This window comes from Urocitellus parryii, chromosome 2 (assembly GCF_045843805.1).
Source record: "Urocitellus parryii isolate mUroPar1 chromosome 2, mUroPar1.hap1, whole genome shotgun sequence".
NCBI classification, from domain to species: Eukaryota; Metazoa; Chordata; class Mammalia; order Rodentia; family Sciuridae; genus Urocitellus; species Urocitellus parryii.
The window spans coordinates 167,195,503-167,213,679 of record NC_135532.1 but is presented as its reverse complement, the minus strand read 5'-3'; the positions used below and the strand labels follow the sequence as shown (position 1 = coordinate 167,213,679).

The following is an 18,177-nucleotide window of genomic DNA, read 5'->3' as shown; positions in this document are numbered from 1 at the left end:
GCAATCTTTTGCTTCCTTCTCTCATCCAGACAATACTGAGATAAATGGAAGCCTGAAAGCTTTTTTTTTTTTTTTTTTTTTTTTAAGAAAACAAGGAGAAATAGAGGCAGATTTGTTAATCAAATACAGAGCTGGCTTACTGTGACAATATAGTTTCTTTGAATATTTTTATGCTCCAAATTAAAAATAAACAGGGATGAGAGAGGCTAGTCTCCACTTTCCAAATCCTCTCTGTCTTACAGTGCATAAAAATGTTGCATAATCTTAGACAAAGACTTAAAATACTAGCCCTGAGAACTGCAAGATCCTGAGAGTCCAAAGGCTCTCCATATCAGCTGACTTGGCAATGTGAGATTAGACGTGCACAGGTTATACTGGAACTCGAATGCGGACTATTGGGAGAAAACGGGTTCCAGCACCAGGTCCAGAGTCACCCGAGGAAGGAGGTATGGTGGTGACACTTTATGCTCAATATTCAATTCGGCTCCAGTAGAACATGGTACCCAGGAGAACCCAAAACTAGAATAGAAAGGGGGAAAACAAAACAAAACAATTTATAGAAATATTTACTTGAGAAAAAAATAAAGTTAGATTCTTTCAGGCTTAGGTGACACTGATTTTAAGAGCAACCTTAAGCAACACCACAACCTAGATATGACAGAGTCCATTCTGATCTAAAGCATCAATTATTACCTCCTCTCAGAGGCAGCCTTCCTGTTTCCTGCTTTCCAACCCCAAGTGCCATCCTGGACTCTGACTTCTGAGGTTGCTCTTCTTATTTCTATGCTAAGTTAGCCTCCTAGGGAAATTCTTTCTTCTTGATGTCGGGGCTAATTAGTCCCCAATGAGGTCCCATATCTAGTAGCTACCATTTTGGAGTGAGAGTTTTTTCCTTCTAATTATTGAACTCTTCTTCCAAGCGACTTCTCCTTTTTCCTCTGATGCCTATGATCTAGAATAGCTGCCCCTGATGAATGCTACAGAACCCCAAACCCAAGGAAACTGACTTAGTCAAGGTGTTGGAATATCTGAGTTCTGTTTTAGGTCTGGCAACTCCTCCCAGGGAACTTTAGCCAGGTCAAACTTTCCAAAGCCTCAATTTCTACATCTATAAAATAAATATAGCACCTTCTCTACCTACACCAGAGCTAGAGAAGTGAATGAAACAATAACAACAATAGTAAGAGTAATACTAATAATTGAAGCTAATGTTTATTAGGGGAACTTATATTCATCAGGCATTACTATTTCCAAAAACTTCTGAAGAAACTGAGGCACAGAGATGATAAGGAATTTAATCAAAGTCATAGAATTATGGATGCTGGGTTCTGAGCCAGGTGGTTGGCTTCGGAGTTTATCTGATTAAGCACTGTGGGAAAACCCTTTGTGGTCAGCAGTGAACTGGACATGCCCAAGAGCTCTCCTCAAGTACTGTCCTTGAAAGATGGAAGACTGACTACCTACCAAGCTACTGTTGGGAGGTTTAATACTGAAAGTATTTGATGTGGCACCTTGTCCATAGAACATCCTCAATACCTTTAGGTCCCTTCCTTGCATCTTCTGAATTGCAAAAATTTACTATATACCACTTGATATCAAGAGGTGCAACTGGTCTGGAGATCTAAGATACTCAAAAACCTTTAAACGTCATCCTACAGTTCCCACCAACTGACTTGAATAGAAATTTTACTATTGATACCTTTCATTCATTCAACAAATTATTGAACCCTTACTATGGGCTATGCTAGGTCCTTGACAGCAAAGAGCATCTGATCCCTAACCCTTGGGCAGTCAAATGCAACACAGCAGGGTAGTTCCACAACAGGTTATGCACAGAGTGTTGTAGGAACTCTGAAGGGGGCGGACCAAGGGATCACAAGACACCCTTGAAGGAGCTGACTTCCCTCTCCTTCCTGCCTCACTTAATTTACTTCCCCTGAACCCAGCACTTCTCAAATTATGGTACCTAAACACCCTTTCCGGGTTTCGAGATGCTTAAACAATTATTTCAAGACTGCTTAAACAATTATTAGGGTTCATTGGCCTTTTCACTGTTTGACATTGGTACTAGTGCAAAAGCAGTGTAAGGTAAAAAATGGCTGTGGCCTTAGCAAGAATTGAGGTAGAGGAGCTAAAATATGTTAGTAGTCATTATATATTCTCTTTTGTCATGTACTTGCAGTAAAAAACAAATACCAGTTTTACTAGAAATTATCCTCAACAGAGTAGTAAGAACTGGAATTTTCTTTCATTTTGACCTTTGAGTACACATCTTTTAAATATTCTGTGTGACAAAAGAGAAATATGCCTACAACAGTCCTGTGGCATAGTGAAATATGGTTGTCTGGAAGAAAAACACTTGAGTAACTTGTTTGTGAGCTGACCTAGCCACATTTTTTATGAAGCACTATTTTTACTGGAAAAAAAATGACTAATAGATAGGCTATGGTTTTTCAGAGTTGGATGTTTGGTCAGATATTATCTCAAAGATTTACAAAGTGAGTCTGTCCCTTCAAGGAAAACAACTGATAATTTTTTTTTTCAGCAATAAATTTGAGCTTTCAAACAAAAATCAGATCTTTGGAAAACTGATCTGTTACCCTGAGCTTGACAGTGTTCCATTGCCTGAGATCTTTTTCCAATGTGGTGATATCAATGAAGTGATCTTTTGGTGTTGCATAAAAACATCAATCAACATTTGGCAGACATGCCTAACACAATGAACCAATATTTCCCCAAATAGCCAATTCCTGATGTTATAGAATTATGCATAGTAAAAGATTTATGCAAAGGGTAGTACAGACCAATGTAATATATTCAATGAAATAACATGAAAAGTTTGTTAACAGAGTTTCAGATTCTCTATGGCAATAGATATTTAAGAAAGTTGTGGAATTTGGTGAAGTATCAAAAGAATATTCCCAATTATCTTCAGATAAGGTTATTAAAGCATCCCTGCTGTTTTGACTATACATCTACATGAAGGATGTATTTTCTTCACATCCTTCAACCCTGTCAACATATTACAACAGATTGAATGAAAGACCAAAAGAGAGACTCCAGCTGTCTTCTACTAAACCAGACATTAAAGAGATTTGAAGAATATAAAATGATGCAATTTTTCCCCATTTTTTGTGTTGTAAAATAGTTACTTTTCCCACCAAAATGCTCTTTATGTTAGCTACATTATGATTATTGTAACTGCATCTTCATCATCGTTGTTGTTATTATTGACATGCTGGGATAAAACCCAGGGCCAGACAAACACTATGCCACTGAGTCTCATTTTTTTGTTTTGTAAAATAGTCATTTTTTCCCCACCAAAAGATGTCCTTTATGTTAATTGTGTCATTACTATTATAACTGTGTTGTTGTTATTGGACAATGCTGGGATTGAACCCAGGGCCGTGGGCATGCCAGACAAGCACTCTACCACTGAACTACATCCCCATCCTCCTACTAATTATTTTAAAGTGAATTAACAAATATTCAATTTTTCTATCTTAATTTTTGATGGGGGTAAATATGAGTAGATATAGGCTATATAGGTAATAGCTTTTTGAAGTCCTTAATACATTTTGGGAATGTCGAGGGGCTATGAGACAAAAGTTTGGGACTGCTCCCTAAATGCAATGTTTCTCAACTTCAACAGCAAATTGGAATCATTTGAGGTGGGGAAAAAAGCCTGGGCCCCCAGGGCAACTGAGTCAGAATCTCAGAGGCTGAGATCCAAGCTCTTTTTGTTATTGTTGTTGTTGTTGTTGTTTGTTTGTTTATTTATAGCTCTTCAGGAGACTTTAATGTGCATCCAGGGCTGAGAACCACAGCTCTCATCTCCTGTTTGCATGTGCAGCCGATAGAGAGGGCAGTATTAAATGATGAGACCAAAGGAGGCAGCCTTTTGGAAGGAACTAGGTGGATGAGGCTTGGGCAGGAGCCACCTAGATAACTGACAGTCTTTGGGGTCTAGTTGTAATGCATTACTGAGGTCTGGAGCCTAGAGCAGCAGGTAGGAGTTCAGTAAGAAGTCTAGGCAGGGGAAAGAGGCAGTCGCACCCCAGAGGCAAGTGCATCCCTGGAAGCCAAAGAAGGTCTGGTTAGTCATGCATATCCCTTGGTAGGGAGGTTAACTCCCCACACCTCAAGGGGGGCCCACTGTCCTTGTTCTGCTGTCAGTAGCTTCCTGACTAGCTTTCAGCTTTGAGATTCTGTTTCCTGACCTTCTAGTGTGGTTGAGAAAACCAGTGACAATTTTAAGGTTTTTCCTTTTCATCACCCTTTCAGAAATAAAACATATGCCAGAGGATACTCACAGTCCAGCAGAGAATGGCAAATCCAAACCAGGCAACCCCCCAGGCCTGTCGGTTCATTGGTCCAGAGATGAGTTCATAGCAGCCCTGGAGGGGATGATCCACATTGGTGTGAGAGCAACCAGGACAAAAGATGTAAGAGATCAGTGGGAAAGAAGATTACTACTTGGGTGGATGCCCTCCAAAGTCCAGTTTCACAACCAGGCTATTTCCACCTCCCTGTGGACAGTCAGCTACTAGAAGTCTTTTGCTAAAGGAATATAAGTAACACTGTTGAATTATTAGTCTATGTCACATTTATTTGTATCTTTATCCCTCAGTCTTATTAGCAAAACTGTTACTATATATATATAATATTTTCCCCATATTGAATATGTGGATAATACATGCTCAATAAAATTTGAATTTTTTTCTCCTCCCCAAAGGGCAGAATTACTTTTTGATTTGTTCATTCATTTTACTTAAAAGTAAAAATGATTCTGGTTATGAAAATCAGAGGTCTTCTGTAGACATTTAAAAGTATTATTAAAGGAATCCCGCCCAACATCATGCTCCCTAATTCTCATTTGACATCATTATTTCAACATTATTGGATTCCAGTGAGATGATACATATGCAAGAGTGATTAACTTTTTTATTCATTTATTCCTACATGCCACAATTCAGTGAGCATTTATACATGGCATACTCTGTTCTAGCCACCTGGAACAATAAGGATAGAACTGCCGTCTGAGCAACCTTTACTAAAGCCCTAGGAATTATAAGGAATCCCTAGGAAATTCAGTAACAAGGGTCAATGCCACGGACCATGAGGTTCTGAGGCAAATGTGCTAGATTCACCAGAAAATGTCAGCATATTCCAGCAGATACCCTAGGCTTACCAAGTTCAGGCTCCATTCAGTGACCACACATGGCCACTTGAGCTTCTGTCCTCATGACTCTGTCCCAGTCCCTTGTTAATCTACATTCGTGTCCTCACTTAGCTTTTCTTTGATTTCTTTCCCATTTTACTCTTTTCCATTTATATTACAGGCATTTTCATTTTCTAAATGGCCTAGTGAAAAAAATCTTCAAATTATCTTTAACTTTTTTTTTTCTTTAGCCAACATCCAACACTTGAGCAAATCTTTTTGGTTTGGCTTTAAAAATGTATCCCATCCAAAAGCTTCCTCCCCCTGGTACCACCTTGGCCTCCCAGGGTTTCACTTCAGGATTGCAACAATGGCCTCCCAATTGTTCTCCCTGAGGCCTGAGTGAACTCATAAGATCTAGACCCATCCTTGCCTGATAGCCACTCTTCACCCATCATGACCCCGTCAGACTGACCTCCTTGGTGTTCCTCCAGAAATCTAAGAATCCTCCCACTGGAGGGCCTTAACGTTTTTTGCTTCCTTTATTTAGAATTCTGTCCCCCAATCTTCCAGTGTCTCATTTTCTCACTTAATTCAGAATTCTGCAAATATCATCCTGACCAAGCCTTCCCTGACAACTAGAGTGAAAACCTCCTTCCCCCATCATTCTTTGTATGGTTACCCTGCTTTGTTGCTGCTCATGGCATTTATCACCCCCTGGATTTCTATCACTTCTTTGGTGCCATGTTTACTATTTGTCTCCCATACAAGAAGGCAAGTGCCACAAGGGCAGAGATTTTGTCTTGTTCATTGTTGAATCTCCAGAACGAAGAATAAGTGCCTGACACATAGAAGACACCTAGTAAACATTTATAGAGCAAATGGAGCATGATATTAGGGAATGATTACAACAGCATCTTTTACAATACAATTGAAGGTTCACAAAACACTCCCATCCTCCTGAAGGTCCTGGGAGGTGATCGTTCATCTAATAACATATACAAGAGCCTTTTAGGCCAGGTGCCTGGTGCCGGATGGGCATTTAACTGTGACAAGACAGAAATAGGTCTTGCCTTCACGGAGCTCACAGAGTAAAGTCCCAGTTTTTCATCTCTTCCCTTTAGTATGTTTTCACATACTGTAATCATTTCGGTGGTGTTCACTTCCTTACATCATACTATTCTTAAGGTGTAGTGATCAGTATTTGCATGTAGCATTTCTGAAACATATGGAGCATGATATAGCATTATATATATATATATATATACTTGCATCTGACCTGTGAAATTCTGGTTGGTTTCTACCATTACCACACTTATGATGGCTTTGCTAACTATGTAGTCTTCATGTCTGTAGCAGCACATTTGTGCACTGCAAATCTTTTTTTTTTTTTTTTGAGAGAGAGAGAGAGAGAGAATTTTAATATTTATTTTTCAGTTTTCGGCGGACACAACATCTTTGTTTATATGTGGTGCTGAGGATCAAACCCGGGCTGCAAGCATGCCAGGCAAGCATGCTACCACTTGAGCCACATCCCCAGCCCCACTGCAATCCTTAAAAAGCTACAGTGTGAATGTAAAAAAGACAGCCCTTTGCTTCTTCATTCACTCACCCACCAAGCATTTATTGAGTGCCTGCTTTGTGCCAGGTATTATGCCAAGACATAGAAATGAATAATATAAGTCTTTAAGGAAACTCAGAGAAAACAATAAGGAACAAACATGACAGATCAGGGTATTGAATGCAATAGCAGGAATATAGTAGGTACTGAGTGGCACAGTTAGCTTTCTGGAAAGGATTTCTAGGAGGGAATTAGCAGGACATATAAGTCAGAGAATTGGATGCGGGTGAAGCTGGGGGAGCAAGATAGGGAGAATCAGAAAAATGACTAGTCGATCAGAAAGTATGTTGAGGGCAAAGAATGAATGAAGTTGAGGAAGTAGAAAGAAGCATAGAGAATCAGGGACCAGGAGAAATTTCAGAACTAAGGAATTTGGTGGAGGAGTAAGGCTGAGTGATGATTATTTGTGGTTGTGATTCACTGGTAGGTGGTGGAGGTGGAGATGTCAAAGGCAGATGAGACCGAGGAACTGAAAGGGAAGGTGTAGAAAGGTGGTCAAAGTTGTTGTGGAGGTCCCAAAGCAGTGAGAAGAGAAAGAGTTAAACCTTATTTAACCTCAAATTTTTATCTATCCAAACTTGAGAAAATGCACAGTGTTAGGCTTGTTTTCATAACTTAGAATATTATATGTGCTAGAGAAAAAAGTGTTGCTATGAAAGAAACCAACCATCTGAAGGCCAATCAGTCTGTTATTGGTCTTAAAGAGGTGACACAGTGTATAAGTAATTACAACCCAATCAAGATTGGTTTGCATAAGCCAGTTCCAATGTTGAAATATTAAAAGCACTTTTTAAGTTGTGAGGGTGATAGTTATATTTCATGCTGTTATTATAAGCAACAAATTTAATTTTTATAACTCTGAAAATAACTGGTTAAAACAATTCCAGAACAAAGCTGCTGTACAGCTAAATGTGGGTTGCTCAGAACACCGCTTCAGACTCATCTCCATCATTCTGATGTCGTTCCCTAAATAACGTATTCAATCTTAGTCTGAGCACCTTGCTAGATGTGTGATGATCAGCAGTACAGTGCCTGTCACTCAGACAGGCAGTTTGTATCATTCACTCCTAAACTAAAGAGCATGACATTTTCCAATTATTGAATAAACCAGCATCCAATCAGGTTTCCTTAAAGGGCTAACTCCCAAAGCAGTGCACAGCTTGAGTGTGTAATGTTGTGCTAGGTGGCTACAGATCTGTGGGAGCTCTCCACAGGGCTTCTGGGTACAATTACCAAGTCTATTGGCTTACAGTGGGTGCCCTGAGACAGACTGCTTGGGTTTGAATTCTGACTACCTTTTACTAGTTGTGTGACCTTGGGCAAGGTACTGCTTAGCATTTCTGTTTCTTAGTTCCTCATCTGGAAAATAGAGATCACATAGGCACCTACTTTTGAGCATCAAAGGTGTTAGTATATGTATGGCACGCAGAACAGCATCTGTAAGAACTCAGTAAATGTTTCACGATCATCATCATATTATCCTCATCTGCCTGGAGATACTTTTTCATAAACCATCTGTGTGTAAACCATCTTTGACCCAAATTACCAATCAAACATTTTATTAAGATTGCCTCATATTACCAATGAATAAGAAATGTGGATACATAATTACTACATGTGCCCTCTGCAATTGCCATTGCTTTGAAACTAGCAAAACATTCTTTTTGGTATCATTCCTTCTAATATATACACTTTGCAAAATAGAGCAAATCTTGGTTTTATGTAACTGTTTCTTGAAATACCAATTCTAGACATTATACAAATATACATTTAAACAAAGTTGGATTTTACCATTGCAATTCTCCTGTTTTGTTATTTTATTAAAATATAAATGTGTCCATATCAATTATAGATTAGCATTCATAATTATTTCACAAAAAAGGAACCAATTACCATGAGTTTAGGAAAAAAAAAAAGACAGAATTCCTTACTGAGAAACTAGTACTTACTGTGACCATTATCTTTTTCTCATAGAGAGAACCTTCTGGCAGTTCTTGGGAGGGGAGGGGACTCACCTGATCGTGATAATAACCAGGCACTCCTAGTTTGCAAGCCTCCAGGTTGAGAGGCTCTTTAAGGGTGTTCATGACACAGCACTGCCGAGGCCAGGGATAGTCAGCATCATTGTTCTCAGTCCGGAAGGCGGATGTGTATTTCTGCCAGTCTGATGGACCATTTACGCCACAGCAGTGATCCTGCCAGTGGATAAGAGATACACAATTCTTTTTCATGGTCTTTCCTAGAGCCATCAATGTAGCAATTAAATTTTAGAGAGAGAAAGAAGATATGGAATGTATACCATATCTTACGTTTACTAAAATATTCCCAAACTAGAGTTGAAGGCATCAATAACTTACATTCAGAGTTTGCAAAGTATTTTTCACATTTTTTACTTTACTAGCCTTTAATGAGCCCTGTAGCTTTTGACATGGTTAAAACTCTCTAAGACTCATTTTTCTTAACTGCAAAACTGGGATAAATATAGTATCTACTTTACAGAGTTTTTGTGAGGATTGAATGAGATAATGTACTTAAGGGGTTGGTACAGTGCTTGGCTCATAGTAAACCCTTAATATATCTTTATTATTAATACTAATATCTTGATACAACAATGTGAGAGAGATATCATTATTCTAATATTACACATGAGCAAATTTAAATGCAGAAAATTAAAAATTAGTGGTGTAGAAATTATAAGTAGTTCTTGTTTTGCTTTTCTACATTTTTACCATTTTTCTGAATAATTGTGTATTACGTTTATAAGGGAAGAAAATAAACTGGAAAAAAAGTGTTAAAACCTGGTGTCATGTATCTGTGCCTCGTCACAGAAAAGGAAGATCAATTGGCACGTAACTTATATCCTTATATTGGCTGGAATGCAAGATAGAGAGGATGAAGCAACCCGTATCACTTTTCTTCTTTATCATAAATTCTCTAAATGTTTCAAGGGAGGAAATTTAAGCTACCGGTATCTCTCAACTTTTAGAATAAATGTACCCTAGCAAACTTGATGATAAAAATCATGTTTATAGGGTATCCAATTTTGCCACTAGAGAATTGGAAATATTTGATCAAGAGAAATAATTCTTCTGTATTTGACTGGAGCATTCTGGGGAAAAAATGGTTAAGTTTGAACCATGCTTGTTTCAGACCAGGATTTAGGTAGGAACAGAAGAGTTAAGAGTCTAGAATTGAGGGGCTGGAGATGTGGCTCAGCGGTAGCGCGCTCGCCTGGTATGCGTGCGGCCCGGGTTCGATCCTCAGCACCACATACCAACAAAGATGTTGTGTCCGCCGAGAACTAAAAAATAAATATTAAAAATTCTCTCTCTCTCTCTCTCTCCCCTCTCTCACTCTCTCTTTAAAAAAAAAAAAAAAAAAAAAAAAGAGTCTAGAATTGAGCCCTGTAGTACCGTAACACTTAGTTGGGAAAGGGTGAAAACCGAGCAAAGGGGGTCAAGTAGGAGTAGCCCGTGTTTACAAATGCTGATGGGATGTCAATAAGATGAGGACAGAAACTTAGTCATTGGGGTAGGCAGGATGGAGGTAACTGGTACGATGATAAAGGCTGATTTGGTGGAGTGGTGGGGTCAGAAGCCAAGTATAGTTGGATGAAAGCAGATGAGAGGCATGAAAATGCAAATAGCAAGTGTTGGCATCTCTTTCAAGATGTGCCATGAAATAAAAGAGTTGTGGACAGAATGGTGGGTGAATGTGGAGAAGAGTTTTTTGTTTATTTATTTATTTATTTTTAAAAATACATATACAACTGAAGAGTTCTTGAAGGCTGATTTTTGGGGGAAACTAATGAAGCAGATGAGAGCAAGGAAGATTGTTGAAGTGAAGGAGAGGTATAGAGTAAAAAGCAAGGATTTGGATAATGGACAGTCCAATTGTCATCACTAGAGAGAAGGAAAAACACACGAGGGCAAAAACATGTTAACGGGCAGATTTGGTGATAGAGATGAGATGTTTTTGTCTGATTCCTTCTATATTCTTCATGTGTGTGTGGGGGTGGGGACCGGTATTGAACTCAGGGGCACTTGACCACTGAGCCACATCCCCAGCCCTATTTGGCATTATATTTAGAGACAGGGTCTCACTGAGTTGCTTAGCACCTGACTTTTGCTGAGGCTGGCTTTGAACTCGAGATCCTCCTGCCTCAGCCTCCTGAGCTGCTGGGATTACAGGTGTGCACCACCATGCCCAGCTTCCTTCTAAATTCTTAATAGAATATGAAGTGAAACCAACAGCTGAAAGTAAGGGGGAGGAGAGAGTTTTCAGATGTAAAGAGAGGGGAGAATATATGAAATACTAGAAAACGAATTTTCACTAGAAAAAATACTAGGAAATATAGAGTGCCTATTTGAGCCTTATGGTCAAAAATTTAGATTTAAATTAGTCACCAGGGTTGTGTAATGTTTAGCTCTTAGGGTGTAGCCAAAGAGTGGGTGAAAATTGTATTCCACTTGTGGGGGTCAGTTAGTTCCCTGATGAACAGCAACAGGTAAGGGAGTAAAGGAGGCTGATGAGGGGCAGGTAAGGAGGGAAGAGAAAATGAAAAGGGTGATATAGTGTGAAAAGATGGCCAATTAATTGGAGATCCTGAAGGAAAAAAATTATTGGGATGGAAATATAAGATTAAATGAAGAGGCACTGGGGCTGAGGCTCAGCGATATAGTGCTTGCCTTTCATATGTGAGGCACTGAGTTTGATCCTCAGCACCACATAAAAATAAATAAACAAAATAAAGGTATTGTGTCCATCTACTCTCTCTCTCTCTCTCTCTCTCTCTCTCTCTCTCTCTCTCTATATATATATATATATATATATATATATATATATATATATATAAATGAAGATAAAATAGAAGACAGTGGACAGAGTGGGGTTTTCTTAGCGTAATTATTGGTAATGACACACTAGCACACTAGCGATAGCCATGGAAGAAGGTGGTTGAGCTGAGGTGGAGGAGACCTTTGGAATGGTGTAGGACAGGGAATTGAGAGATCACGTGTTTCTGAGTCATCCATGTGGTTGTCAAAGTCTCACCCTAGACCCATGACAGGAATATGAATGAAGAGTGGACAGTGAGTGAGATATTGAAGTCCCCAAAGAAGGGAATGACTGATTGGAAGGTGGTTGATAAATAATCATAATAAAGAAGGGTAATGGGCCATACAGACTGATATCATGAAGGAGGAATGAAGGAAGGAAGGAAAGAGGAAAGAAGGAAGGAAGGAAGGAAAGAGGAAAGAAGGAAGGAAGGAAGGAAATAGTATGGCAGCCAAGTAGAACACTGGAAATTAACTCTTAGTTAATTTCCAGTTCCCCTGGTGCATATGGTGGGAGGGAAGTGAGAGGATGAAGGGAAAGTAGTCACTAGGAGGCAGTTGAGTTTCTAGTAAAGCAAGAGAGAAAAGGGTGAGTTCAAAGAAGGAGTGGACATTATGAGGGGGTTTGCTGAAAAGTTGGTGGTGGGGTAGGGAGCAGGAGCAGGGTAGGGAGAGTTGGGTCACATTAAGGGGTATGTAGAAGATAACAATTTATATGCATATGGCAATATGGGGGTCATATTCTGGAAGACTTGGACTTCTGATGGTATTTGAGATAAACTGGATGGTATGATTGCCAGTTAGAAAAAAAAATTGGGTGATTAAATCAAGTTATATCCCCTGTCCTTAGCAGAACTGACACATGGGAGGTATAGAAATGTATCAGAAAGGTAAGATAGGCAGAAATTGCCATTTGAGTAGACATTTTTCTTTTAATGTGAATAAGACCTGCCTTCTAAGAAGTAAAGCACATGATTAATGTAAATTTCTTTGATCTACTTGCTATGAAGGTAAGCGAATCCACATCATGACTTGAAATTAAACATATATTTAGGGATTCCATTGAGTCATGTGTTCAACATTCTCCTCGTGCACCCCTGTCTCCACCAGTAAATAAGAGGCATAGATGACCTTGCCTGTCACAAGTTTCTTTCTGGAGGAAAGCCCCCTAGAGATGCTGACTTCACTCCCAACCATGTCCACCTGGCCACTGGTCTAGCTACAAAATGGCATCTCCCCAGGACCACCCACCTTACCTGGAGCATGAGCCTGTCCCAGGTTTTGGTGACTCCATTGTTTTTCCACTGGTCATCGTTGCTTGGAGGGCTGTTGTTTTGGTACCTCACCAGCATCTGCTTCAGGAAGAGGTTGGGTGTGAACTACAGGGACAGAGGCAAAAATAAGAGGGAGAGTTAGCATACTAGTGCCCAAAGAAGGGAAAATATTCTTCTCACCTCTTGCTGAGGACTCTGAACATTCTCTTAGAGCAAAACCATACTCAGTGATGCCAAGTGTAGTGGGCTAAGGCTGCCTGGTTGGCTTAAGTCCCTATGTGGGGAAGAAACCCCCATCTTCAAAGAGGTTACTGTGACCAGGGTGAACAGATATTATAGAGCGGCATAGGGTAGGGAAACAGTAAGAAAAGAAGAAAGAAAGATAAGTCTTAGCTGAGGTAGAATATGGGTCAGAGTGGAGATGAGCCTATGGGTTACCAGGTTGGACCCTGGGAGTCAGGTTGCCTGGGCTCAGAATTCTGCTCTTTCTCACCTGTTTGCTGTGCAACTTCAGATGAGTTTTGTTACTTTATCTTCATTTTTGGGGGGAGGGGCGTGTACTGGGGATTGAACTCAGGGGCACTGAGCCGCATCCCCAGCCCTATTTTGTATTTTATTTAGAGATAGCACCTCACTTTTGCTGAGGCTGGCTCTGAACTTGTGATCCTCCTGTTTCAGCCTCCCAAGCTGCTGGGATTGCAGGCATGCGCCACTGTACCCAGCTTGCTTTACCTTCTTATGTCTCATTATTATTATTTTTTCATTTATAAAATGACAGGAGATACTGCCTATCTCTTAGGTTTATGAGTATTAAGTAAAATTAACTATCTATTATTAGTGTGCCTATTAGCATGCCTGGCACACAGCAAGAGCTTAATGCATGCCAGCTATTATGTTATTATGGTAATGGCGACTCATTATCATTTCTGCTTTGTGCTTTTGGGGAGCATACTCACAAAGTCTCGTTGCGTAGCTGCTGTGATGCAAGATGCGACTTCAAAACCATATACTATAAACATCAGAATGAAATACTGGAAAGGAAACATACGAGAAAAAAGAATTACATTTATCCCCCAAAAGAGACTTCCCCAAATGATGGCTATCATTTTCCAGCACTTTAACCTAAATATAGTCATCTGAACATTCATGCAGTTATCACACAAGGCTTCTTTGATCAGCTGGTTGGAATCGGGCTTCGTTCTAGGTGCTGGGTGCAAGGCTTTGTGCTGGTCAGCAAAACCCTCTGATTTTCTCAGGAGAACAAGTGGCCATTTGTTCAGGTTGGAATCCCCATTGGGGGAAGAGACCTCCATCTTCGAGGTCACTGTATGATCAGGGTGGATAGAGCTTTCTCATCCAGTTCCTGAATTTCTAGTTTAACTGAGAAAAACAAATGCAAGAGAGTGAATTGATATGTGTGTGCACATGTGTGTGTAGGCTCAGGGGCAGGCAGAGTCTTAGTGTGTCTCACATGATGGAGAGCCTTAAAAATCTCCTCTAATTAAGAGATTTTTCTTTATGCTTTTCAGAACATTTCAGAATCTCAGAGGTCAGAAGAAGATAAACCAGCATCTGTTGAACATCTGGTGTCCTTCGTAACCAGGACCTTGGTATATCAGAGAAGAGCCAGTAGCCAGGCACACAGTGTCTCAGTGGCATCCTCCTCCCACATCCTGTCACTCATGTGAATAAAGCAGAGCTCACCAGGTGTACTGGTGGGGTTTGTGTTGTGCATGTGCATGGGGCACATGGGCTGCATACCCATGGTGGCACATAATGCCTCCCTGTGACACCATCTCTATTTCTAGCTGGAAAATACCAGGCAGCAGATGTCCTTTAAGTCTAGGTGAGAGTTCTGCCTTTGCCTTCCTCGGCTTTACACGTGCACTTTTGGTCCTCATGTCCTTTTTGAGAAGGGGGACTGTGGTCAGAGTCAGTGGGGGAGGGCAGGGTAAAACGTCCTCCTCTTTTGCTCCTGGGAAGCTTTCTGAACAGAATCCTCTACTGCCCACGCCACCTGGATGGTAAAAACCTCTGTCTGCTGTCAGGGGACCTTCAGAGGCCGGCCCTAAACTGTTTTTCCCTGTATTGGCTCCACCTTGATCCTTGTCAAGAGATGTGCTGCTCCTCTCACAGAGCCTCAGGACATCTCTATGGGACTCTGGAAGGGTGGCATGGGGTGCAGGTGAAGGCTGTCTTTAGGGACATGTGCCTCTCCTCTCCCTCTTCCTTGCATTCCTTTCCCCACCCTCCCAAAAGTGAGTGCATTTGCCCTTGAACTAACTCACACTAAGGAAATAGAGAATGGCAAGGGTCTGCATTCCCTGAGTACCAGGACAGTGGTTTGCTTACAGGAAAAGTAAACCAACAGGTACCTAAAGTTGTGGGACTTGTTTTCTAAAAGTCGAACTCAGACCCTGAGCATTTGGGCAGGAAAGTTATTTCAGAGGTTGGGAGTTGTGTGTGTGTGTGTGTGTGTTTTCCCATGGCAACACAAGAAACTTCTGTCCTGGTGCATAGGGGCAGGCAGTAGAGATCTAGGTGCAACTTAGAGGTTTCTTATCTCTGCTGGCCTCAAATTTGCTTCCATCTATGAAGGCAGGTCACAGTCTTGCTGTATGTGGTTTGGGGACAGGGTTAGAGCCTCCACAGGTGGGTGTGAGTGGAAGGGGCACTTGCAGTGGGGCTTGTCAAGGTTTTCTTGATGTGGGAAGGGCAGGCCCTCATATAAATCCAGCAGCCTTGAGCTCAAAAATCTTCAAAAATCCTCCTGCTTTCTCTGAAATCTTCATGGCTACTTGGTATTTTATGTCCTTACATATTAATGATTAATATTAAAATAGTATTTAAACTACTTCTTGTCAAGGGCAAAAAATCTAATAAACAAGTTCTCACAATTTTTTTTTTGGTCCTATGTAATTTCTGGCTGTATATGTTGGGCACCTGCAGATATCAGTTAGAGAAGCACAGATCTAGAAAATAATCAGTAGAGTCACCCCCAGGTATCTCCCTTTGGGTTTCCTGTATGAGAACCTTCTGGACTTCTGGAGAATGTTCTTGCTCCAAGGGATGATGTCACTGCAAGGAACCTCCCTGCTTTTTCACCCTCATCTGGAACTCTCTACCCCTACGTGTGTCATGGAAAGCCCAGGCATTGTGCTCAGTGATGAAGAAACAATCTGTTGAAATGGGTCCATGAAAACAGTTATAGTTTTAAGGTCTTACTGCCAGAAGAATTTTTCTGTTGGACTTCACGATGCCCACGATGCCTAGGACAGAGAGGCAGAAGAGGCAGATGCCCACAAACATGCCGATCCAGGCAGCTCCATAGATGTCGTCATTGTTGGTGGCTTCCAGCAGGGGGTAGAGGCTGTGTTGATCAGATACAAAGAAGATGCACTCTGCAGTCAGGGCGATGCCACACATCTGGGAGCAAGCCAAGAGTGGGTGGTGTCAGGCAGGTGGCCAGGAGCACAGCATTGGAAAGGGAATGGAGGTGGGAGTGGGTGAGACAGACTGACTCCCTCCCCTGCACAGTTTTTATGCAACTGACTTCAACTCCTCATTACCAGGAAATCAAACAGCTAGTTCCATCCTGCTCCTTCCTTTCATATACAGTCTCCCTTGGATACTACTTTCTTTCACATGTCTCTTGGTCTTATTCCTATTTGGGAAAATACCTAGATAATTTTAGAAAAACAATCTGACACGGCTTCTGTTTTTTTTTTTTTATTATTGCTAGGGATGAATCCAGGACTTCATGCATGCTAGGCAACTGCTCTACCACCAAGCAACATTCCAGCCCTAGATGGTGCCCTTTTTTAAAAAAAAAAAATTATTTATTTATTTTTAGTTGGACACAACACCTTTATTTAATTTATTTATCTATTTTTTTGTTTTTATGTGGTGCTGAGGATTGAACCCAGAGCCTTGCACGTGCTAGGTGAGCGCTCTACCGCTGAGCCCCACCCTCAGCCCTAGATGGTGCCTTTTTTGTATGAAGGTTACCACTCACCCCCAGCCCTCCCACACTGCCTTATTGCCCGCATTGCTGTATTGTAATATTTGAAGTGGTTCTGATCATACTTATCAGTGAGAGCTAGAATCTTGGCTGTATTTCATGGATGAGACATCTTGGCCCTGAAAGGTGATGACTTGTCCAGGGTTACACATTAAGTCAGAGGCAGAGCTGGTCCAAGAACCAGGTCTCTTGACTCCCAAACGAGTGCTCTCCCTTGTACCCACACAGCTTGACCTAGAAGACATTCCCACATCCCGATATTGGAGAACAAGAAGATGCAGATATTTGCCCTAACAGCCTTAGTAACAGATTCCCCAAATCAGACCAAGATGAAATCTGAAAGAAGCACTGAAGTGCATGTGTGGTAGGTATGTTTGGATACTGGCCGTGGTGGTGGATGTGACTTCTTTTAGATTTTTATGCTTTAAAGTTGAAAGCAAAAGTCATTATTTTCATTTTAAATCTTTCTTTTGATTAATCTAAACTCATGCTTACAGGAAGAGCAGACTTTTCTGAAAATTCTCATTACTTACACCAACAATCACATTTCCAAAAATCAGCAGGCCCTGGAAGCAACGGACAGTGGAATCATCCTTGGCCATCTTCAGGATTTCTCACAAGCTGAAGACACAGTTGAGAATGTTATGCTTTAGTAGGAGCAGATAAATACTGCTGTAGTATCTATAACATGACTACATCATGACATGGTGTATTGCCTTTTTGTGTCCCAAAACATCCAAACTTGGGGCATGTATAATCTTAAAGTAATGGAGGATATTTGATTAGTGAGCTTAGTAATCACAATAACTTTATAAACAAGAAAAAGAAAAATAAAGGCTTCCAGAGTCTGATGAGTGCCTTTGAGGTACAGGAGGCATACTTCTGAGAGATGAACGGAGGCCCTTCAAGAATAAACAGGAGACCTGAGATGGTGAGGACTGCAGGACTGACACACACCAAGAGTCCTGCATATCCTCTACCAGGGACCTACCAGGACAGAATGAAACCCAAAGATAAACTCATAGAGTTAGTGATTGGTTTTCATATGAACTGTGGGTTTCTGTTAAAAACCATTATTTTATGAATATTTTGTTATTAAAAAATACTTGGCAAATAAAATGTCACAGAGAGTGTTACTAGATATACTAATAAGTAGACTGCTGAAAGAAGTTCAGATAACGGAAGTATAGAGAGAAAAGGGCATGCTTCACACTCATACACCTAATTCTCATAAGCCAACTAGGTAGAACAAGAAAAGAGAGGAG

The 18,177-nt window shown here is 40.7% G+C and overlaps 1 protein-coding gene across 1 annotated transcript; it reads right to left on the bottom strand.

The window, feature by feature from the left end:
* Positions 1-468: 468 nt before the first annotated feature.
* Positions 469-17,514, bottom strand: Upk1b (uroplakin 1B). The gene is made up of 7 exons (XM_026395946.2): positions 17,446-17,514; positions 16,117-16,317; positions 13,848-13,922; positions 12,874-12,996; positions 8,798-8,977; positions 4,314-4,397; positions 469-519 (listed from the first exon to the last, which is right to left on the bottom strand). Exons 1-7 carry the CDS (start codon positions 17,512-17,514, stop codon positions 469-471), a joined length of 783 nt encoding a protein of 260 aa, XP_026251731.1.
* Between the last annotated feature and the right edge of the window lie 663 nt (positions 17,515-18,177).

Excerpts from the sequence above, each read along its gene's own strand:
- Upk1b (XM_026395946.2), bottom strand. The coding sequence starts at position 17,514 with ATGGCCAAGGATGATTCCACTGTCCGTTGCTTCCAGGGCCTGCTGATT. Across the intron at positions 8,978-12,873 it reads GGGACAGGCTCATGCTCCAG|GATCACTGCTGTGGCGTAAA; the intron begins GTAAGGTGGGTG and ends ATCCACTGGCAG. Across the intron at positions 520-4,313 it reads TTGCCATTCTCTGCTGGACT|TTTTGGGTTCTCCTGGGTAC; the intron begins GTGAGTATCCTC and ends TTTCTATTCTAG.